The sequence below is a fragment of the Pleuronectes platessa genome, chromosome 17 (assembly GCF_947347685.1).
Source record: "Pleuronectes platessa chromosome 17, fPlePla1.1, whole genome shotgun sequence".
NCBI classification, from domain to species: Eukaryota; Metazoa; Chordata; class Actinopteri; order Pleuronectiformes; family Pleuronectidae; genus Pleuronectes; species Pleuronectes platessa.
The window spans coordinates 21,788,748-21,813,026 of NC_070642.1; the positions used below are offsets into that span (position 1 = coordinate 21,788,748).

Consider the following 24,279-nt stretch of genomic DNA (forward strand, 5'->3'; position numbering starts at 1 on the left):
TTCAGGTTAAAGGTCACATTAAAGGTGGAAAAAGTTCAGACAGGATTTATCTCGCATTTGTTTACATCACCAAAACCATTTTAACAGGGGTATGTAGACTTTTTATATCCACCGTACATCCTTGTTTTGTAAACACAAACATTTAACCTGTATAAAAGTTTAAGTGAATTTTCATGTCTGTAAACTAAGAGAGGCTTTTATCACGTGTTGCAGGCTCCTCCCCAGTCTGAGTTCTCATGTGAACATTCAATGCATATCTTTGGCAAGAAAATTGCTTCTCACCATTGTGACTCCTCATGTATACTTTCAGACTGCCACTACCTAAAAAACCTTTACCGTATGTTTGGCAGAAATATGGCTTCTCACCAGTGTGAACTCTCTTCTGAACTTTCAAATCACCATTTTTCACAAAACGTTTGACATATTTCGCACTGAAATGGCTTCTCACCAGTGTGAACTCTTCTCATCTGCACCGTTAGTAAGATAGATAGATATATTCAGGATCTATTATCAAATGCACAACAATAACGATACTTTATTAAATCCTGTGGGAAATTTAAATCATCCAGTAGCTTATACACCCCACCTACATACATACATGAATCCCATACAATAGGGAGAACATATTACAGATACAGGAATGGGTCTGACCCTATGGTACAGAATGCATTGATTATGTCAGTGTCCAATAGGAAAGTGTTCTTGTGCTGCTGGAGTGGATAGTACAAAAACATATATATAATCTTCTCCCACAGATATTGCAGGCGAACAGCTTCTCACCAGTGTGAGTTCTCATATGGAGTTATAAATGATGACTTACTAAACTGCCAAAAATCCCACATTGTCTAGAATATGGCCAACTTTGATGGGTCAGCTTTATCTTCACATATCAAATGTTTATAGTGCCCCCTTTCTGACAGATGTGGGAAACTGCCTCTGTAGATTCACAACAATGTTGGAATTTACAATGAGATTTTATTAGTTGTAATACATCAAATCGGGAACATCAGTCTGAGGAACAAACATTGAAAGAAATATTATAGTTAATAAAATACAAGTTTCTTTATGAGGCACGATTCATAGAGCCGCTACATCTACTACATGAGTTTATTCCACATCTGAAGGCAAAATATGTCGATCATTTGGATGTAATGAAAACTACATGAGGTTGTTTCACCTCTGCAGACTGAACAAGTAAAAACGTTATCAATTTGATGTAAGAATGAAAAAAAATACAGTGAATTAAAGGACATGTTTGTGAAAAGACCGTAGTTGCAGGATGGCTGGACAGCCTCAGATCATTTGTCATCTTCAACAACACTAAACTTATATACATCGTTGTTTTGTAGACACAACTTTTTAACTGTATAGAAGTTAAAAATGTTTTTCATGTGTGTAAACTACGAGAAGCTTTTATCACAAGTTGCAGGCTCCTCCCCAGTCTGAGTTCTCATGTGAACATTCAATGCACATCTTTGGTTAGAAAATTGCTTCTCACCTGTGTGACTCCTCATGTGGACTTTAAGACTGCCACTACCTAAAAAACATTTACCACATATTTGGCAACTATATGGCTTCTCAATGTGAGTTATAATGTGGACTTTCAATTCATCACGACGTCCAAAGCTTTTCCCACATGTTTGGCAAGAATATGGCTTTTCACCAGTATGAATTCTCATGTGGACTTTCAAATTACCACTTTTCACAAAACATTTCTGACATATTTTACAAGAATATGGCTTCTCACCTGTGTGACTTAGCATATGGATTCTCAATTCATCACGTCGTCTCAACCTTTTCCCACATGTTTGGCAAGAATATGGCTTCTCACCAGTGTGAATTGTCATATGAACCTTCAAATCATTACTCATTACAAAACTTTTCTGACATATTTTGCACAAAAAAGGCTTCTCACCAGTGTGACTCCTCAAATGGAATTTCAAATTACCACTACTTACAAAACATTTACCACATGTTTGGCAAGGATATGGCTTCTCACCAGTGTGACTCCTCACATGGACTTTCAAATTACCACTACTCACAAAACATTTACCACATGTTTGGCAACAATATGGCTTCTCACCAGTGTGGCTTCTCAGGTGGATTTTTAAGTCATCACTACGTCTAAACCTTTTTCCACATGTTTGGCAAGAATATGGCTTCTCACCAGTGTGAATTCTCATGTGGACTCTCAGTTCATCACCACGCACAAATCCTTTCGTGCATATTTTGCATAAATAAGGTTTTTCACCTGTGTGTGTTCTCAGATGAGTCTTCAAATTATACTTATAAGCATACGTTTTTCCACAAGTGTCACATTTGAAAGACTTTTTACCTGTTTGAGTATTAGAGTTAATCTCTGATTTGGGGGAGTTGTCCACATTGCGACTGTGACTTTTATTTTCATGAAAACTCTTCTGTGGGTTTGGTTCTTCATTTTCTCTTGATCCTGAATCCACATATTTTCTTCTGTTCTGATCTTGGCTCTCAGCTACAGGAGAGTTGTGAGAGAGGAGCTGGTGCTCACCCTCTGGTTCTCTATGGTCACTTTCCTCACCATGAGGAGTCAACATGCAGGTTTCAGTCTCCTGCTTCAGTACGAGCTGCTCTCCCTCCTGACTGGTGCACATTTCCTCCTGTTCCTCTTTAATCTGTGGAGGTTCTTGTTCCTCTTGGTCCAGACTGGAGCTCCTCTCCTGGGGACAGAGCTGCTGGTCAGTGAGAACCTCCTCCTCCTTACAGACATGCTGCTGTGGGAGCTCTGGAGGAACAAAGAGACACAAGACAGAGGTTACAACTGTGATGTAAAAATAAAGACAACTGAGTTTCAGATTAGAAAATCACTGGGAAAGTTAAGGAACAATTCTGACTGTTTTCTACATTTTACGACAAAATGCTATTGTGTAGGGGTGTTTTATAGCTTCATTGACCTGTGTTTCCTCCAAAAACTAATTGAGGTGCTGACCAAAGAATAAAAAACTCGAAATAATTAAGTCAAAACCTCAAGAATAAGATATATGTTTCATAACTCAGGGGGAAACTTTGTTTGTGATTTCACAGAGATGAAAGTATGTTTTAAAGAGTATTTTGTTTCTCTGTGATGATCTAGTCCTGACTTCACCAATCTGAGTCTGTTGTTCCTTATATCACGAGCTGGTTCCATGTTCTCTACACGTGGAGAAAAATGTGAAATCTCTTTAGATGCATTTTCACAACCACAATCAGTGTTTCACACAATCTGCAGATGTGTTTCCAAACTTCCTGGAATCTCTTTAATGGAGGCCTGGTTTGACGAGGAGAAATGCATGTTCCATGTGATGTCAGGTTTTTAGATGAGAACTGGTCGACTGTTATCTGGGTGGAGCAGACACAGAGAAACAAGTCCAATGTCAGCCACACTCTGGTTGTACTGACCGATCCTGTGCAGCTTTGTTTCAGGTTTCAAAACGGTCTCCAGCAGTCTGCGCTGACGATCCACCTCTTCTTCGTACTGGACGATGGTTTTTTCAAAGACCGTGAATATCTCCTCAGCAGCAGCTGTTAGTCGCTCGCTGATAAACTCTCTCAAATACTGAACCGAAGACATCACTGCTCCGTCCACTACTTGAATATTTACCCGAGAAACGACCACACCACCGTCTTCCAGCTAACTGCTAACATGCACCAAGCTAATGCAACTAGTGTGTGTTTACTTCCGGTGGGTGTCACACTGTGAAGGTCCGAGAGAGACAGGGGCAACTCGTTATCTTCATAGCTCCAACGGTTATAGCGCCCCCTCCGACAGATGTGGGAACCTGCCTCTGTTCATTCACACCAATGTTGGATTACAATAAGTTTCTATTAGTTGTAATAAAGAGTTAAATCATAGTGACAGTATTCAGCATGACATAGAGCAGTCATCATTCTGTACATGTCTATTTATTTCGGTATCACAGACTGTAAATAAAGATATATGACAGAACTCCTCTCTCTCCACTTTTACACAAAGGGAGTTAAAATATGTTGGATACAATTGACGCCATTTTGGTCTTTCTATGTTATTTGGAGTCAGAGTCTGAGCAGTAGTGATCGTGGTGTGGAGCCTCAGTGTTGAGATCCTGCTGATCGGCTCTGCTGCCAAAACATAAACTCAACCAATCACCAGTCAGTCTCTGCTGTCAATCATGACGTTTCTACGTCTTTTATATCATTAATATCTAATCAAAACAAAACTTTATGGAAAGATGAACATTCATCTGTGTAATAAGAACGACCTAAAAATGACAGAAGCCTTTCAACAGTGAGAAAGAGGAGAGAAATCATACATTTCTTCAGTGGCGGACTCAGGGGGGGGGGCAGGGGGGGCGACCGCCCCCCCTCGTGCCTCCTTGGTTGAAAAAGCGCGCTAAAGTGCCGTAAAGAGTGGCGAATTACGAGAGAAAATCCGATAACGTGCTCAATGAGTGCCCTTCTAATGCCCTTACAGTGCCTACATGGTTGAAAAATTGCTCTCTAGAGTGGTGAATATGAGAGAAAGTGCCTTATTGGCTGCCCTTGACATAGGAAAACAATTATTGAGTGCCCTCTATGGTAACCCTTCATACAATGAATTATGATGATGTGCCCTCTAGAGCAAGAAAATCCGATCTAGAACAAGAAACTCCGATAACGTGCTCAATGAGTGCCCTTCTAATGTCCTTATAGTGCCTACATGGTTGTAAAAATGCCCTCTAGAGTGGTGAATACGAGAGAAAGTGCCTTATTGGCTGCCCTTTACATAGGACAAAAAGTATTGGGTGCCCTCTATGGTGCCCCTTCATACAATTAATTATGATGATGTGCCCTCTAGAGCAAGAATATGGCAAAACGAAAAAACATGTTGTGGTAAGATAATGAGGTGCAGACGTTCCACTCTTTGGTAGCTGACGAAAGGGGAATGAGAAAGAGGCGTTGCTTTCATGTGGCGTGCGTCGCTATAACGAACTGTAACATCGAGTGGTCCTGAAATCTGCATTGGATAACAAGTTTGCGATGTGACGGGAACAACAGGAAAGGAATTGGAGAATGTTGTAATGACACTCCTTGAGGAGAATGGACTGAAGTTGGAAGATGTCAGGGGCCAAGGCTACGATGGAGCTGCAAATATGAGTGGAAGCTACAAGGGTCTGCAGTCGCGAATTCAGAGCCATAATGACAAAGCTTTATACGTGCACTGCCATGCCCACTGTCTGAACCTGGTCTTGGTTGAGAGTGCCAAATCAAACCAGCATTTTGTTAGGTTTTTCAACTTAGTGGAAAGTCTATACACATTTTTTGCCGGATCTACAAAACGCCATGCACTGCTTGTTAAAATGCAACAGTCCATGTACCCTGACCAAAGGGTCTGTGAATTGAAAAGGCTGTCTGACACAAGGTGGGCATGCAGAGAAGACGCTCTGAGGTCCCTGAAGAAGGTTCTTTCTGCCGTCGTTAAGCTGCTTCGGAACATGGCTGACAGTGATCCACCAGACGCTGCAGCAGGTGATGCCCGGATGCTCCTGCGTAGCATAGATTTTGAGTTCATTCTATGCATGGAGATTACCACACCCATTTTCAATGAGACTGCCATCGCATCTGCTTCACTGCAGAAGAAAGACCTTGACTTGACAACATCATACACCATTGTGGAGGGAGTTATACAGAGAGTAAAAGCAATGAGGAAGGATGAGGAGTTCAAGGTCCTTTTTTCAAAGGCAAAAGGGAACTCAGAGGCAGCAGGAATTGAGGTTCCAGATGAAATTCCTGGACAAGCGAGACGCAGAAAGGTACCCCAAAAGTACAAATACAGCACCAAATCTGCTACGGAGGACTACCAAGCCCAAGACCTGGAGGAGCACTACCGGGGAAAGGTTTTCTTTACCTTCCTTGATACACTCTCCCAGGAGCTACACCGGAGGTTCAAGGGGAAGGATGAGACACCAACTGGGTTAATTCTTTCAGGCCTTCACTGCCTTACCATCCCAAGTCACTGGAAAGGCATGACAAATGACAGAGTTGCTCGATCTGTCAAAGATGTATGCAGATTTTATGATGTGGAGGAAGAAAATGTTGTCACCGAGCTCAAGGTGTTCCACTCATCATATGCTCTTCCCCCCAGCAACGTGAAAGCTGTGTTAAAGTGCCTGAAAGACAATGATGTGCAATCAGTTTTCCCTGGTCTGACTTTGCTACTAAAAACATATGCAACAATCCCGGTGACAACTGCTTCAGTAGAGCGATCATTCTCTAAACTGAAGCTAATAAAAACCCAGCTCAGAAACCGATGTGGGGAAAGTAGGCTCTCGGATCTTCTGCTGCTTTCCATCGAAAGGGATATTCCAATTGACTATAACGAGGTCATTGACATCTACAAACACATGGCCAAAAGAAGAATTCTCCTATGACTCCACCACCCACCATCTCCGTCCCCTGACAACTAAGCTCCCAAATCATAGCTTTCATTGTCATTATCACATCTGTTTGTGAAATACATGTTTATAGTTCCCTCTGTGTTTTGCTGTGTTTGTTGAATAAATATTGTAAATGTTTTATAGTTTCCTGTGTGGTTTTATCATAGAGGTGTAGTTATAATTGTAATTGTCAGTACCACATCATTAATTACTTTTATCTAGATCTCCTTATAATTTAATGCTTATCTTAATCAAGGATGAGGACTATTTCATCATACATGATGCATCATAGCTTTTGCACGCTGGTGGGGGCCCGTGTTGGGCAGAATGTGCCCTTTTAATTTTTTCGCCCCTGCCCTTCAAACAGTCTGAGTCCGCCACTGCATTTCTTTATTAACGATGCTACGTTGAGTTAAACTTGTCACTAAAGACAGAAAAATATACGTTGAGGATGATAGTTTTAATGAAACCAGATCACAGACAAAAATATTCAAATGTATCAGGACCAGTTACAGCCTGACAATGACCCAACACTTTCCAATGGCTCCTCACTTTGGGAAACAGTACGTTGTAAGCTGCTGTAAGAAACTCACCAAACCTCTTCTTGATATTCCTCCCTAGACATCTGAGATGAACGCTGTTTTTTAATGACTTCAGTCCTTTGAAATGATCGACAGCATGATATCTGAAAATTAACCCACTAATAATCCTTGAGTTCTGTATTTCTTTTGAAGATCATAACTTCTCACTAAAGTTAAACAGTGAAAGAACAGGTGGTCAGGACATGGATTGGGAAGGGAAAAGGCACCATTCTCTTTTTTACAAGTAAGTCCATTAAAGTGATTTTTAAGTTGTAAAGTTATAAAGACCTCCTTCATTGATGCCATGTTTGTATGTAGCTGTGTCAACGTTCAGAACACATGGTAGTTTGTGGGCAGTGATGGATACACAGCTTAAAATAGATGGGGGTATAAACCCTGATTATTCAATCCATCAAATTGGGAACATCATTCTGACGAACCAGCATTGAAAGAAATATTCTAGTTATTAAAATATGAGTTTATTTATATGGCAAATTTTTTAAAGAAGCATTGAACATCTACTACATGAGGTTGTTTCACTTTCTGCAGACTGAAATAATAAAAACGTTATCAATTTGATGTAAGAACGGAAAAAAATACAGTGAATTAAAGGACATGTTTGTGAAAAGACCGTAGTTGCAGGATGGCTGGACAGCCTCAGATCATTTATCATCTTCAAAAACACTAAAACTATATACATCGTTGTTTTGTAAACACACATTTTTACCTGTATAAAAGTTTTAATACATTTTCTTGTCTGTAAACTAAGAGAAGCTTTTATCACGTGTTGCAGGCTCCTCCCCAGTCCGAGTTCTCATGTGAACATTCAATGCACATCTTTGGCAAGAAAATTGCTTCTCATCAGTGTGACTACTCATGTGGACTTTCAGACTGCAACTACCTAAAAAACATTTGCCACATGTTTGGCAGAAATATGGCTTCTCACCAGTGTGAACTCTTTTCTGACCTTTCAGATCACCATTCTTCACAGAACGTTTCTGTGATATTTTACAAGAATATGGCTTTTCACCAGTGTGAAACCCCACATGGACTTTCAAATTACAACTACTTACAAAACATTTACCACATTTTTGGCATGAATATGGCTTCCCACCAGTATGAATTCTCATGTGGACTTTCAAATCATCACTACGTCCAAACCTTTTCCCACATATTTGGCAAGAATATGGCTTCTCACCAGTGTGAATTCTCACATGAACTTTCAAATCACCACTTTTCACAAATCCTTTCGTGCATATTTTGCATAAATAAGGTTTTTCCCCCGTGTGTGTTCTTAGACGAATCTTCAAATTATACTTATGAACAAAAGTTTTTCCACATGTGTCACATTGGAAAGACCTTTTACCTGTGTGAGTATTTGAGGTAATCTCTGATTTGTGAGAGTTGTACACATTGTTACTGTGATTTTTATTTTCATGAAAACTCTTCTGTGGGTTTGGTTCTTCATTTCCTGTTGATTCTGAATCCAAATGTTTTCTTCTGTTCTGATCTTGGCTCTCAGCTACAGGAGAGTTGTGAGAGAGGAGCTGGTGATCACCCTCTGGTTCTCTGAGGTCACTTTCCTCACAATGAGGAGTCAACATGCAGGTTTCAGTCTCCTGCTTCAGTACGAGCTGCTCTCCCTCCTGACTGGTGCACATTTCCTCCTGTTCCTCTTTAATCTGTGGAGATTCTTGTTCCTCTTGGTCCAGACTGGAGTTCCTCTCCTGGGGACAGAGCTGCTGGTCAGTGAGAACCTCCTCCTCCTTACAGACATGCTGCTGTGGGAGCTCTGGAGGAACAAAGAAACACAAGACAGAGGTTACAACTGTGATATAAAAATATAGACAAATGAGTTTTAGTTTAGTTTGTGATTTGAAAATTACTGTGAAAGATAAGGAACAATACTAACTGCTTCTCTGGTTTTAGCATTACATATTGTTGTGTGAGGGTTTAATGTGTCACTCAATCATTTATGTTGATGAAATCAACTTCTAAATTTATGAATACCATTTTATTCATGAGAGCAACAGAATCAAGTAACACACAGTGTTTTCTTCCTCCAGACTACAAACACAGAGAAACAAGTCCAATGTCAGCCACACTCTGGTTGTACTGACCGATCCTGTGCAGCTTTATTTCAGGTTTCAAAACGGTCTCCAGCAGTCTGCGCTGACGATCCACCTCTTCTTCGTACTGGATGATGGTTTTTTCAAAGACCGTGAATATCTCCTCAGCAGCAGCTGTTAGTCGCTCGCTGATAAACGCTCTCAAATACTGAACCGAAGACATCATTTTAAAAGTTGTAATACATCCAATCGTGAACATCAGTCTGAGGAACCAGCATTGAAAGAAACATTCTACTTAATAAAATACACGTTTCTTTATTTGGCACATTTCATAGAGCCAATACTTATACTGCATCAGTTTGTTTCACATTTGAAGGCAAAATATGTCGATCATTTGGATATAACCCAAACTACTCCAACATAAATTTAAAAGAAAAATTCATCTAGTATGATTTCCAAATATGTCAAATAATATCTTTACCCCATAGTGCGATAGAATTTCAACTAGTTCCAAAACATTTCATGACTGTTTCACAAGAATGTGGCTTCTCAACTGTGAGTTCTAATGTGGCATTTCAATTCATCGCTACGTCCAAACCTTTCCCCACATGTTTGGCAAGAATATGGCTTCTCACCAGTGTGAATTCTCATATGGACTTTCAAATTAGCACTTTTCACAAAACATTTCTGACATATTTTACAAGAATATGGCTTCTCACCAGTGTGATTTCTCATATGAACTTTCAAATCACAACTTTTGACAAAACTTTTCTGACATATTTTGCACGAAAAAGGCCTCTCACCAGTGTGAACTCTCATGTGGACTTTCAATCTACTACTAGTTACAAAACATTTACCACATGTTTGGCAACAATATGGCTTCTCACCAGTGTGAATTCTCATGTGGACTTTCAATAGATCACTACGTCCAAACCTTTTCCCACATATTTGGCAAGAATATGGCTTCTCACCAGTGTGAATTCTCACATGAACTTTCAAATCACCACTTTTCACAAAACTTTTCTGACATATTTTGCATAAATACGGTTTTTCACCTGTGTGTGTTCTCAGATGAATCTTCAGATTATACTTATCAACAAAAGTTTTTCCACAATCGTCACATTTGAAAGACTTTTTACCTGTTTGAGTATTAGAGTTAATCTCTGATTTGGGAGAGTTGTCCACATTGTTACTGTGACTTTTGTTTTCATGACAACTCTTCTTTGGGTGTGGTTCTTCATTTCCTTTTGATCCTGAATCCACATGTTTTCTTCTGTTCTGGTCTTGGCTCTCAGCTACAGGAGAGTTGTGAGACAGGAGCTGGTGCTCACCCTCTGGTTTTCTGTGGTCACTTTCCTCACAATGAGGAGTCAACATGCAGGTTTCAGTCTCCTGCTTCAGTACAAGCTGCTCTCCCTCCTGACTGGTGCATATTTCCTCCTGTTCCTCTTTAATCTGTGGAGGTTGTTGTTCCTCTTGGTCCAGACTGGAGTTCCTCTCCTGGGGACAGAGCTGCTGGTCAGTGAGAACCTCCTCCTCCTTACAGACATGCTGCTGTGGGGGCTCTGGAGGAACAAAGACAGAGGTTACAACTGTGATGTGGAAATAAAGACAAATGAGTTTCAGATTTGAAAATTACTGTGAAAGATAAGTAACAACACTAACAGCTCCTCCGGTTTTATCCCCACATTTTGTTGTGTGAGGGTTTAATGTGTCACTTAATCATTTATGTTGTTGAAATCAACTTTTAATTTTATAAATACCATTTTATTTATGAGAGCAACAAAATAAAGTAACACACAGTGTTTTCTTCCTCCAGACTACAAACACAGCAAACACAGAGAAACAAGTCCAATGTCAGCCACACTCTGGTTGTACTGACCGATCCTGTGCAGCTTTATTTCAGGTTTTAAAACGGTCTCCAGCAGTCTGCGCTGACGATCCACCTCTTCTTCGTACTGGACGATGGTTTTGTCAAAGACCGTGAATATCTCCTCAGCAGCAGCTGTTAGTCGCTCGCTGATAAACTCTCTCAAATACTGAACCGAAGACATCACTGCTCCGTCCACTACTTGAATATTTACCCGAGACACGACCACACTAGCGTCTTCCAGCTAACTGCTAACATGCACCTAGCTAATGCTGAAGACGCTCTTTGTTTACTTCCGGTGGGTGTCACACTGTGAAAGTCCGACAGAGACAGGGTCAACTTGTTATCTTCATAGCTCAAACGGTTATAGCGCCCCCTTCGACAGATGTGGAAACCTGCCTCTGTTCATTCACACCAATGTTGGATTACAATAACTTTCTATTAGTTATAATACACAGTTAAATCATAGTACTTTTTGTACTTTTGTACACTTTGCACTTTTATCACTTTAATCACTACGTTTACACTTTAGAGAACCTTATGCTGCTGTACTAAAAAATCTGTATGTTTACTTAGTATTAGGAAATGTCTTGTGTTATCTGTTGTGCCTGTGCACTTTATATGTTTCACTGTGGGAGAGTGGGAAACGTCGCATCGATTCCTTTTATGTCTTGAACATGTTAAGAGATCGACAATAAAGCTACTTTATCTTTATCTTATCTTTATCTGGTGACACTATTCAGCATGACATAGACCAGTCATCATACTGTACATGTATATTAATGTCGGTATCACAGACTGTAAATACAGATGGATGACAGAACTCCTCTCTCTCCACTTTTACACAAAAGGAGGTAAAATATGTTGGATACAATTTACGCCATTTTGGTCTTTCTATGTTATTTGGAGTCAGAGTCTGAGCAGTAGTGATCATGGTGTGGCGCCTCAGTGTTGCGATCCTGCTGATCAGCTCTGCTGCCAAAACATAAACTCAACCAATCACCAGTCAGTCTCTGCTGTCAATCATGACGTTTCAACGTCTTTTATGTCATCAAATATCTAATTAAAACAAAACTTTATGGAAAAATTAACATTCATCAGTGCGATAACAAAGACCTAAAATGACAGAAGCCTTTCAACAGTGAGAAAGAGAATCGTACAATCCTTTATTTACGATGCTACGTTGAGTTAACATTGTCATAAAAGACAGAAAAATATACGTTGATGATCTTAGTTTTAATAAAACCCGATCACAAATAAAAATATTCAAATATACGGTACGTTGTATGCTGCTGTAAGAAAACTCACCAAACCTCTTCTTGATATTCCTCCCTAGATATCTGAGATGAACGCTGGGTTTTAATGACTTCAGTCCTTTGAAATGATCGACATTACGATTCCTGAAATTAAACCCACTAATAATCATTGAGTTCTGTATTTCTTTTGAAGATCGTAACTTCTCACTAAAGTTAAACAGTGAAAGAACAATGGTCAGGACATTGGGAAGGGAAAAGGCACCATTCTCGTTTTTACAAGTAAGTGCCCATTAAAGTCATTTTGAAGCTGTAAAGTTATAAAGACCTCCTTCATTGCTGCCATGTTTGTATGTAGCTATGTCAACGTTCAGAACACATGGTAGTTTGTGGGCAGTGATGGATACACAGCTTAAAATAAATGGGGGTATAAACCCTGATTATTCAATCCATCAAATTGGGAACATATTTCTGACGAACCAGTATTGAAAAAAATACTCTAGTTATTAAAATACGAGTTTATTTATATGGCAAATTTCATAAAGCAGCATTGAACATCTACTGCATGAGGTTGTTTCACCTCTGCAGACTGAACAAGTAAAAACGTTATTAATTTGATGTAAGAATGAAAAAAAAAGACAGTGAATTAAAGGACATGTTTGTGAAAAGACCGTAGTTGCAGGTTGGCTGGACAGCCTCAGATCATTTATCATCTTCAATAACACTAAAACTATATACATCTTTGTTTAGTAAACACACATTTTTACCTTTATAAAAGTTTTAATAAATTTTCATGTGTGTAAACTAAGAGAAGCTTTTATCACAAGTTGCAGGCTCCTCCCCAGTCTGAGTTCTCATGTGAAAATTCAGTGCACATCTTTGGTTAGAAAATTGCTTCTCACCTGTGTGACTACTCATGTGGACTTTAAGACTGCCACTACCTAAAAAACATTTCCCACATGTTTGGCAAGAATATGGCTTCTCACCAGTATGAATTCTCATGTGGACTTTCAAATTAGCACTTTTCACAAAACATTTCTGACATATTTTACAAGAATATGGCTTCTCACCTGTGTGACTTAGCATATGGATTCTCAATTCAGCATGTCGTCTCAACCTTTTCCCACATGTTTGGCAAGAATATGGCTTCTCACCAGTGTGAATTGTCATATGAACCTTCAAATCACTACTAATTACAAAACTTTTCTGACATATTTTGCACAAAAAAGGCTTCTCACCAGTGTGACTCCTCACATGGACTTTCAAATTACCACTACTTACAAAACATTTACCACATGTTTGGCAAGGATATGGCTTCTCACCAGTGTGAATCCTCACATGGACTTTCAAATTACCACTACTTACAAAACATTTACCACATGTTTGGCAAGAATATGGCTTCTCACCAGTGTGACTTCTAACATGGACTTTCAATTTACTACTACTTACAAAATGTTTCTGACATATGTTGCATGAAAATGGCTTCTCACCAGTGTGAATTCTCATGTGGACTTTCAATTCATCACTACGTCCAAATCTGTTCCTACATATTTTGCATAAATACGGTTTTTCACCCGTGTGTGTTCTCAGATGAATCTTCAAATTATACTTATAAACATACGTTTTTCCACAAGTTTCACATTTGAAAGACTTTTTACCTGTTTGAGTATTAGAGTTAATCTCTAATTTGGGGGAGTTGTCCACATTGCTACTGTGACTTTTGTTTTCATGAAAACTCTTCTGTGGGTTTGGTTCTTCATTTTCTCTTGATCCTGAATCCACATGTTTTCTTCTGTTCTGATCTTGGATCTCAGCTACAGGAGAGTTGTGAGAGAGGAGCTGGTGCTCACCCTCTGGTTCTATGTTGTCACTTTCCTCACCATGAGGAGTCAACATGCAGGTTTCAGTCTCCTGCTTCAGTACGAGCTGCTCTCCCTCCTGACTGGTGCACATTTCCTCCTGTTCCTCTTTAATCTTTGGAGGTTCTTGTTCCTCTTGGTCCAGACTGGAGCTCCTCTCCTGGGGACAGAGCTGCTGGTCAGTGAGAACCTCCTCCTCCTTACAGACATGCGGCTGTGGGAGCTCTGGAGGAACAAAGAGACACAAGACAGAAGTTACAACTGTGATAGACAAATGAGTTTCAGATTAGAAAATCACTGGGAAAGTTAAGGAACAATTCTGACTGTTTTCTACATTTTACCACCAAATGCTATTGTGTAGGGGTGTTTTATAGCTTCATTGAATCATTTAAAATCATCGTTTTAAACCCTCTTTCAAATGAATAAAAATTATTTTAATCATGAAAGCATTTTTTTTTTTTTTAATATAGGGACCTGTGTTTCCTCCAAAAAATAATTGAGGTGCTGACCAAAGAATAAAAAACTCGAAATAATTAAGTCAAAACCTCAAGAATAAGATATACGTTTCATAACTCAGGGGGGAACTTTGTTTGTGATTTCACAGAGATGAAAGTATGTTTTAAAGAGTATTTTGTTTCTCTGTGATGATCTAGTCCTGACTTCACCAATCTGAGTCTGTTGTTCCTTATATCACGAGCTGGTTCCATGTTCTCTACACGTGGAGAAAAATGTGAAATCTCTTTTGATGCATTTTCACAACCACAATCAGTGTTTCACACAATCTGCAGATGTGTTTCCAAACTTCCTGGAATCTCTTTAATGGAGGCCTGGTTTGACGAGGAGAAATCCATGTTCCATGTGATGTCAGGTTTTTAGATGAGAACTGGTCGACTGTTATCTGGGTGGAGCAGACACAGAGAAACAAGTCCAATGTCAGCCACACTCCGGTTGTACTGACCGATCCTGTGCAGCTTTATTTCAGGTTTCAAAACGGTCTCCAGCAGTCTGCGCTGACGATCCACCTCTTCTTCGTACTGGACGATGGTTTTTTCAAAGACCGTGAATATCTCCTCAGCAGCAGCTGTTAGTCGCTCGCTGATAAACTCTCTCAAATACTGAACCGAAGACATCACTGCTCCGTCCACTACTTGAATATTTACCCGAGAAACGACCACACTAGCGTCTTCCAGCTAACTGCTAACATGCACCTAGCTAATGCAACTAGTGTGTGTTTACTTCCGGTGGGTGTCACACTGTGAAGGTCCGAGAGAGACAGGGTAAACTTGATATCTTCATTGCTCAAATGGTTATAGCGCCCCCTCCGACAGATGTGGGAACCTGCCTCTGTTCATTCACACCAATGTTGGATTACAATAAGTTTCTATTAGTTGTAATAAAGAATTAAACCATAGTGATAAATAAATAAAGATGGATGAAAGATGGATGACAGAACTCCTCTCTCTCCACTTTTACACAAAGGGAGTTAAAATATGTTGGATACAATTGACGCCATTTTGGTCTTTCTATGTTATTTGGAGTCAGAGTCTGAGCAGTAGTGATCGTGGTGTGGAGCCTCAGTGTTGAGATCCTGCTGATCAGCTCTGCTGCCAAAACATAAACTCAACCAATCACCAGTCAGTCTCTGCTGTCAATCATGACGTTTCTACGTCTTTTATATCATTAATATCTAATTAAAACAAAACTTTATGGAAAAGTGATAATCCTTGAGTTCTGTATTTCTTTTGGAGATCGTAACTTCTCACAAAAGTTAAACAGTGAAAGAACAGGTGGTCAGGACATGAAGTGGGAACGGAAAAGGCACCATTGTCTTTTTTACAAGTCAGTGTCCATTAAAATGATTTTTAAGTTGTAAAGTTATAAAGACCTCCTTCATTGCTTCCATGTTTGTATGTAGCTGTGTCAACGTTCAGAACACATGGTAGTTTGTGGGCAGTGATGGATACACAGCTTAAAATAGATGGGGGTATAAACCCTGATTATTCAATCCATCAAATTGGGAACATCATTCTGACGAACCAGCATTGAAACAAATATTCTAGTTATTAAAATATGAGTTTATTTATATGGCAAATTTCTTAAAGAAGCATTGAACATCTACTGCATGAGGTTGTTTCACTTTCTGCAGACTGAAATAATAAAAACGTTATCAATTTGATGTAAGAACGGAAAAAAAATACAGTGAATTAAAGGATATGTTTGTGAAAAGACCGTAGTTGCAGGTTAGCTGGACAGCCTCAGATCATTTATCATCTTCAAAAACACTAAACCTATATACATCGTTGTTTTGTCAACACACATTTTTAACTGTATAAAAGTTTAAATGAATGTTCATGTCTGTAAACTAAGAGAAGCTTTTATCACGTGTTGCAGGGTCCTCCCCAGTCCGAGTTCTCATGTGAACATTCAATGCACATCTTTGGCAAGAAAATTGCTTCTCATCAGTGTGACTACTCATGTGGACTTTCAAACTGACACTACCTAAAAAACATTTACCACATGTTTGGCAGAAATATGGCTTCTCACCAGTGTGAACTCTCTTCTGACCTTTCAAATCACCATTTTTCACAAAACGTTTCTTTTATTGAATAACAGCAACAACAATAATAATATTAAAATATTCTTTTTATCATTGATATAGATTTTAAGGAGACCTTAAACTTGTATGATTTCCAAATGTGTTAAAGAAAAGTATCTTACCCAGAGGTGTTGCAGTAAAAGGATTTCTCACCAGTCTGAACTCTTCTCATCTGCACCGTTAGTTAGATAGATAGATGGATACTTTATTGAATCCCGTGGGAAATTTAAATCATCCAGTAGCTTATACACTTATACACCCCACCGACATACATACATGAATCACATACACATTGGGAGAACATATTACGGATACAGGAATGGGTCTGACCCTATGGTACAAAATGCATTTATTATGTCAGTGTCCAGTAGGAAAGTGTTCATGTGCTGCTGGAGTGGATAGTACAAAAAAAAAAAATTTATAAATATATATATATATGAGTATATAAGAATATGTAAGTGGTAAAGTCTGTGCATGGGGCTAGTATAGCCAGTAAAGGGATGGAAAGTGGGTTGGTATATAATGACATGAGATGAGATGAGAAGAGTAGAGAACGTGAGGGCCGACTGAGGTGGAGTCATCCAGGAAGATCACTAAGAGCTCTCTCATGTGTTCTGCTGTGTGAATCTTCTCCCACAGATATTGTAGGACAACAGATTCTCACCAGTGTGAGGTCTCATGTGGAGTTTGACATAACTTTAACTTACTACCTTCCAAAAAAACCACATTGTCAAGAATATGGCCAACTTTGATGGGTCAGCTTTATCTTCACATCTCAAATGTTTATAGTGCCCCTTTCTGACATATATGGACACCTGCCTGTGTAGATTCACAGCAATGTTGGAATTTACAATGAGATTTTAAAAGTTATAATACATCCAATTGTGAACATCATTCTGAGGAACCAGCATTGAAAGAAACATTCTAGTGAATGAAATACAAGTTTCTCTATTTGGCACATTTCATAGAGCCAATACTTATACTGCATCAGTTTGTTTCACATTTGAAGGCAAAATATGTTGATCATTTGGATATAACCCAAACTACTCCAACATAAATTTAAAATAAAAATTCATCTAGTATGATTTCCAAATATGTCAAGTAATATCTGTACCCCATAGTGCGATAGAATTTCAACTAGTTCCAAAACATTTCATGACTGTTTCACAAGAATGTGGCTTCTCAACTGTGAGTTCTAATGTGGCATTTCAATTCATTGCTACGTCCAAACCTTTCCCCACATGTTTGGCAAGAATATGGCTTCTCACCAGTGTGAATTCTCATATGGACTTTCAAATTAGAACTTTTCACAAAACATTTCTGACATATTTTACAAGAATATGGCTTCTCACCAGTGTGAATTCTCATATGAACTTTCAAACCACAACTTTTGACAAAACTTTTCTGACATATTTTGCACGAAAAACGCCTCTCACCAGTGTGAACTCTCATGTGGACTCTCAATTTACTACTACTTACAAAACATTTACCACATGTTTGGCAACAATATGGCTTCTCACCAGTGTGGCTTCTCAGGTGGATTTTTAAGTCATCACTACGTCTAAAACTTTTTCCACATGTTTGGCAAGAATATGGCTTCTCACCAGTGTGAATTCTCATGTGGACTCTCAGTTCATCACCACGCCCAAATCCTTTCGTGCATATTTTGCATAAATAAGGTTTTTCACCCGTGTGTGTTCTCAGATGAATCTTCAAATTATACTTATAAATATACGTTTTTCCACAAGTTTCACATTTGAAAGACTTTTTACCTGTTTGAGTATTAGAGTTAATCTCTGATTTGGGGGAGTTGTCCACATTGCTACTGTGACTTTTGTTTTCATGAAAACTCTTCTTTGGGTGTGGTTCTTCATTTCCTGTTGATCCTGAATCCACATGTTTTCTTCTGTTCTGATCTTGGCTCTCAGCTACAGGAGAGTTGTGAGACAGGAGCTGGTGCTCACCCTCTGGTTCTCTATGGTCACTTTCCTCACAATGAGGAGTCAACATGCAGGGTTCAGTCTCCTGCTTCAGTACAAGCTGCTCTCCCTCCTGACTGGTGCATATTTCCTTCTGTTCCTCTTTAATCTGTGGAGGTTCTTGTTCCTCTTGGTCCAGACTGGAGCTCCTCTCCTGGGGACAGAGCTGCTGGTCAGTGAAAACCTCCTCCTCCTTACAGACATGCTGCTGTGGGGGCTCTGGAGGAACAAAGACAGAGGTTACAACTGTGATGTGGAAATAAAGACAAATGAGTTTCAGATTTGAAAATTACTGTGAAAGATAAGTAACAACACTAACGGCTCCTCCGGTTTTATCCCCACATTTTGTTGTGTGAGGGTTTAATGTGTCACTTAATCATTTATGTTGTTGAAGTCAACTTTTAATTTTATAAATACCATTTTATTTATGAGAGCAACAAAATAAAGTAACACACAGTGTTTTCTTCCTCCAGACTACAAACACAGAGAAACAAGTCCAATGTCAGCCACACTGTGGTTGTACTGACCGATCCTGTGCAGCTTTATTTCAGGTTTTAAAACGGTCTCCAGCAGTCTGCGCTGACGATCCACCTCTTCTTAGACCGTGAATATCTCCTCAGCAGCAGCTGTTAGTCGCTCGGTGATAAACTCTCTCAAATACTGAACCGAAGACATCACTGCTCCGTCCACTACCTGAATATTTACCCGAGACACGACCACACTACCGTCGCCAGCTAACTGCTTTCATGCACTGAGCTAACGGTGCTCGCGCTGTCTGTAAACTTCCAGAAAAGAAACATTATTTTTTCCTTTAAAAAATAACAATAAAATATTTTTGGGATCAATAATATAAATTTTAAGGACACGTTCAGCTCATATGATTTCCAAATGTGTCAAAAAAAAGTATCAGTACCCAGAGGTGTTGCAGGAGAACAGTTTCTCACCAGTGCGAGTTCTCATATGGAGTTTTAAATAACTTCAACTTACTAAACTTCCACATAGTCAAGAATATGGTCAACTTTGATGGGTCAGTTTTAACTTCACATCGCAAATGTTTATAGTGCCTCCTTTCTGACAGATGTGGGAACCCGCCTCTGTCGATTCACAACAATGTTGGAATTTTCAATGAGATTTTATTAGTTGTTATACATCAAACCGGGAACATCAGTCTGAGGAACCAGCATTGAAAGAAATATTATAGTTAATAAAATACAAGTTTCTTTATGAGGCACAATTCATAGAGCCGTTACATCTACTACATGAGTTTGTTCTACATCTGAAGGCAAAATATGTCGATAATTTGGATGTAATGAAAACTACTCCAACATAAATTTAAAAGACAAATTCATCTTGTATGATTTCCAAATATGTCAAATAATATCTTTACTCCATAGTGCAATAAGATTTCAACTAGTTCCAAAACATTACAGAAATGTTTCATAGGAATGTGGTTTCTCAACTGTGAGTTCTAATGTGGAATTTCAATTCATCACTACGTCCAAACCTTTTCCCACATGTTTGGCAAGAATATGGCTTCTCACCAGTGTGAATTCTCATATGGACTTTCAAATTAGCACTTTTCACAAAACATTTCTGACATATTTTACAAAAATATGGCTTCTCACCTTTGTGAATTAGCATATGGATTCTAAATTCGTCACGACGTCGAAACCTTTTCCCACATGTTTGGCAAGAATATGGCTTCTCACCAGTGTGAATTATCATATGAACCTTCAAGTGACCACTTGTATAAAAACTTTTCTGACATATATTGCACAAAAAAGGTTTCTCACCAGTGTGAAACCTCACATGGACTTTCAAATTACTATTACTTACAAAACCTTTCCTACATATTTTGCATAAATATGTTTTTTTCCCTGTGTGTGTTCTCAGATGAATCGTCAAATTATCCTTATAAACAAAATTTTGTCCACAAGTGTCACATTCGAAAGACTTTTTACCTGTTTGAGTATTAGAGTTAATCTCTGATTTGGGAGAGTTGTACACATCGTTACTGTGATTTTTATTTTCATGAAAACTCTTCTGTGGGTTTGATTCTTCATTTCCTGTTGATTCTGAATCCAAATGTTTTCTTCTGTTCTGGTCTTGGCTCTCAGCTACAGGAGAGTTGTGAGAGAGGAGCTGGTGATCACCCTCTGGTTCTCTATGGTCACTTTCCTCACAATGAGGAGTCAACATGCAGGTTTCAGTCTCCTGCTTCAGTACGAGCTGCTCTCCCTCCTGACCGGTGAAGACTTCCTCCTGTTCCTCTTTAATCTGTGGAGGTTCTTGTTCCTCTTGGTCCAGACTGGAGTTCCTCTCCTGGGGACAGAGCTGCTGGTCAGTGAGAACCTCCTCCTCCTTACAGACATGCTGCTGTGGGAGCTCTGGAGGAACAAAGAGACACAAGACAGAGGTTACAACTGTGATGTTAAAATAAAGACAAATTATTTCAGATTTGAAATTACTGTGAAAGATAAGGAACAACACTAACGCCTCCTCCAGCTTTATTTAATATGTCACTTAATTATTTATGTTGTTGAAATCAACTTTTCATTTTATAAATACCATTTTATTTATAAGAGCAACAAAATAAGTAGCTTGCAGTGTTTTCTCCATCCAGACTACAAACACAGCAAACACAGAGAAACAAGTCCAATGTCAGCCACACTCTGGTTGTACTGACCGATCCTGTGCAGCTTTATTTCAGGTTTCAAAACGGTCTCCAGCAGTCTGCGCTGACGATCCACCTCTTCTTCGTACTGGACGATGGTTTTTTCAAAGACCGTGAATATCTCCTCAGCAGCAGCTGTTAGTCGCTCGCTGATAAACGCTCTCAAATACTGAACCGAAGACATCACTGCTCCGTCCACTACTTGAATATTTACCCGAGAAACGACCACACTAGCGTCTTCCAGCTAACTGCTAACATGCACCTAGCTAATGCAACTAGTGTGTGTTTACTTCCGGTGGGTGTCACTATATATATCTATGGGTGTCACACTGTGAAGGTGCGAGAGAGACAGGGTAAACTTGATATCTTCATAGCTCAAATGGTTATAGCGCCCCCTCCGACAGATGTGGGAACCTGCCTCTGTTCATTCACACCAATGTTGGATTACAATAAGTTTATATTAGTTGTAATACAGAGATAAATCATCGCGACAGTATTCAGCATGACATAGAGCAGTCATCATTCTGTACATGTCTATTTATGTCTGTATCACACACTGTAAATAAAGATATATGACAGAACTCCACTCTCTCCACTTTTACACAAAGAGAGTTCAAATATGTTGGATACAATTGACGCCATTTTGGTCTTTCTATGTTATTTGGAGTCAGAGTCTGAGCAGTAGTGATCGTGGTGTGGAGCCTCAGTGTTGAGATCCTGCTGATCAGCTCTGCTGCCAAATCATAAACTCAACCAATCACCAGTCAGTCTCTGCTGTCAATCATGACGTGATGTCTTTTATGTCATTAAATATCTGATAAAAACAAAACTTCATGAAAAAATTAACATTCATCCGTGTGATGAGAACGACCTTAAATTAATATAAACCTTTCAACAGTGAGAAAGAGAAGATAAATCGTTCATTCCTTTATTAACGATGCAACGTTGAGTTAAACTTGTCACAAAAGACAGAAAAATATACGTTGATGATCATAGTTTTAATGAAACCAGACCACAGACAAAAATATTAAAATGTCTCATGAGCAGTAACAGCCTGAAAATGACCCAACACTTTCCAATGGCTCCTCACTTTGGGAAAAGGTACGTTGTAAGCTGCTGTAAGAAACTCACCAAACCTCTTCTTGATATTCCTCCCTAGATATCTGAGATGACCGCTGTTTTTTAATGACTTCAGTCCTTTGAAATAATCGACAGCACGATTCCTGAAAATTAACCCACTGATAATCCTCAAGTTTAAAGAGTTTATTGTCAAATGCACAACAATTACATTAAGCAGTCGCTGGCAATGAAATGCTTGGGTCAGAGGGTCTCTTATAGCAATGCTCAGAATATTACAAGTAAAACAAATATTGAATAAAATAATATAAAATAGAATATCAATAATTTAAAAATAGAAAATTAAAAAAATGTATTTAAATACACCTGAAAGAAAGAAAAATATGTAATAGTGCAATAGTGCAATTATGTGCAATAGTGCAAATATGCTGAGGTGATGGTTAAGTTGAGTTATTGCAGATTGGAGGAATTTAAAAGTCTCATGGGGGATGAAACTGTCTCTGGTCCTGGTGCTGACGGCCCGGATGCTGCGGTACCGTCAGCCAGACGGCAGCAGGCAGAACAGTTTATGGCTGTGGTGATAGGGGTCTTTGATGATCTGGATGGTCTTCTTCCTACACAGCCGGGTGTAGAGGTCTTCCATGGATGGTAGGGCCGTCCTGGTGATGTGCTGGGCGGACTTCACCACCCTCTGTAAAGCCTTACGGTTCAGTGCAGTGCAGCTGCCATACCAGGCGTAGATGCAGCCAGTCAGGATGCTCTCTATGGTGCACCTGTATAAATTGCAGAGAATCCTGGAATCCATGTGTAGCCTGCGGAGGAAGAAGAGCCGCTGTCTGGCCGTCTTCCTGAAAGAAATCTGTGTGGTGGGTCCAGGTGAGGTCATCACTGATGTGGACCCCGAGGAACCTGAAGTTGCTAACTCGCGCCAACGCAGTCCTGTTGATGGAGAGGGGGGCGTGTTCTACTCCTTGTCTCTTCCTGTAGTCCACGATCAGCTCCTTTGTTTGGCCGACCTTGAGATGGAGGTTTTTGTCCTGGCACTAAGATGTCAGAGCTCTGACCTCCTCTCTGTAGGCCTTCTCATCGTCGCCGATGAAAGATCAGGTGGTCAGGACATGGAGTCGGGAAAAGGCACCATTCTCTTTTTTACAAGTCAGTGTTCATTAAAATGATTTTAAAGCTGTAAAGTTATAAATACCTCCTTCATTGTTGCCATGTTTGTATGTAGCTGTGTCAACGTTCAGAACACATGGTAGTTTGTGGGCAGTGATTTTCGTGAAAGTTCTTCCACATATTATACATGAAAATGACTTCTCACCTGTGTGGATCTCAGATGTATTTTTAAGTGACTCTCATACACAAAAGCTTTTCCACAAGTGTCACATTTGAAAGACTTTTTTTGAGTATTAGAGTTAATCTCTGATATGGGACAGGTGTAAACATTGTTACTGTTCAGTTTTCATAGACACTATCCTGAGGCTTTGGCTCTTCATTTCCTGTTGATTCTGAATCCATATGTTTACTTCTGCTCTGATCTCGGCTCTCAGCTACAGGAGAGTTGTGAGAGAGGAGCTGGTGCTCACCCTCTGGTTCTCTGTGGTCACTTTCCTCACAATGAGGAGTCAACATGCAGGTTTCAGTCTCCTGCTTCAGTACGAGCTGCTCTCCCTCCTGACTGGTGCACATTTCCTCCATTGACAATTTCCATTGTCAACTTCCGGAAGAGAAACATGATTTGTTCTTTTATTTAACAACAACAACAACAGGCAGGGGAGACTTAAAGGAAAGTCCCTTCAGCCAAAAGCGATTCAGCTTGATGTGGCTTCTTCATCTTAAGGGTCTGCCACTATGGAGTAGTATTATTTTCCGGTCCACCTTAACTTCATGGGGGCAAATGTGCTAATGTGCAAA

At 39.5% G+C, this 24,279-nt stretch overlaps 3 protein-coding genes across 7 annotated transcripts; all 3 read right to left on the bottom strand.

The window, feature by feature from the left end:
• Positions 1-955: 955 nt before the first annotated feature.
• Positions 956-11,257, bottom strand: LOC128460308 (gastrula zinc finger protein XlCGF57.1). Of its 5 annotated transcripts, none has more exons than XM_053445446.1 (3): positions 10,197-10,214; positions 9,109-9,320; positions 956-2,761 (listed from the first exon to the last, which is right to left on the bottom strand). In XM_053445446.1, exons 2-3 carry the CDS (start codon positions 9,314-9,316, stop codon positions 1,401-1,403), a joined length of 1,569 nt encoding a protein of 522 aa, XP_053301421.1. In that variant the 5' UTR covers positions 9,317-9,320; positions 10,197-10,214; the 3' UTR covers positions 956-1,400. The 5 variants fall into 5 exon arrangements, with proteins under 5 accessions (XP_053301421.1, XP_053301422.1, XP_053301420.1 ...); XM_053445445.1 differs by lacking the exons at positions 956-2,761; positions 9,109-9,320 and adding exons at positions 7,446-8,780; positions 10,940-11,257 and having other exon boundaries at positions 10,197-10,622; XM_053445448.1 differs by lacking the exon at positions 956-2,761 and adding an exon at positions 7,446-8,780 and having other exon boundaries at positions 10,197-10,300.
• Positions 11,258-12,683: 1,426 nt separating this feature from the next.
• Positions 12,684-15,281, bottom strand: LOC128460310 (gastrula zinc finger protein XlCGF28.1-like). Its single transcript, XM_053445451.1, has 2 exons — positions 14,998-15,281; positions 12,684-14,264 (listed from the first exon to the last, which is right to left on the bottom strand). The coding sequence occupies exons 1-2, from the start codon at positions 15,167-15,169 to the stop codon at positions 12,985-12,987; spliced, it is 1,452 nt and encodes a 483-aa protein (XP_053301426.1). The 5' UTR covers positions 15,170-15,281; the 3' UTR covers positions 12,684-12,984.
• Positions 15,282-16,819: 1,538 nt separating this feature from the next.
• On the bottom strand, positions 16,820-21,607 carry LOC128460309 (zinc finger protein 391). Its single transcript, XM_053445450.1, has 3 exons — positions 21,301-21,607; positions 20,576-21,001; positions 16,820-18,833 (listed from the first exon to the last, which is right to left on the bottom strand). Exons 1-3 carry the CDS (start codon positions 21,470-21,472, stop codon positions 17,818-17,820), a joined length of 1,614 nt encoding a protein of 537 aa, XP_053301425.1. The 5' UTR covers positions 21,473-21,607; the 3' UTR covers positions 16,820-17,817.
• Positions 21,608-24,279: the final 2,672 nt, after the last annotated feature.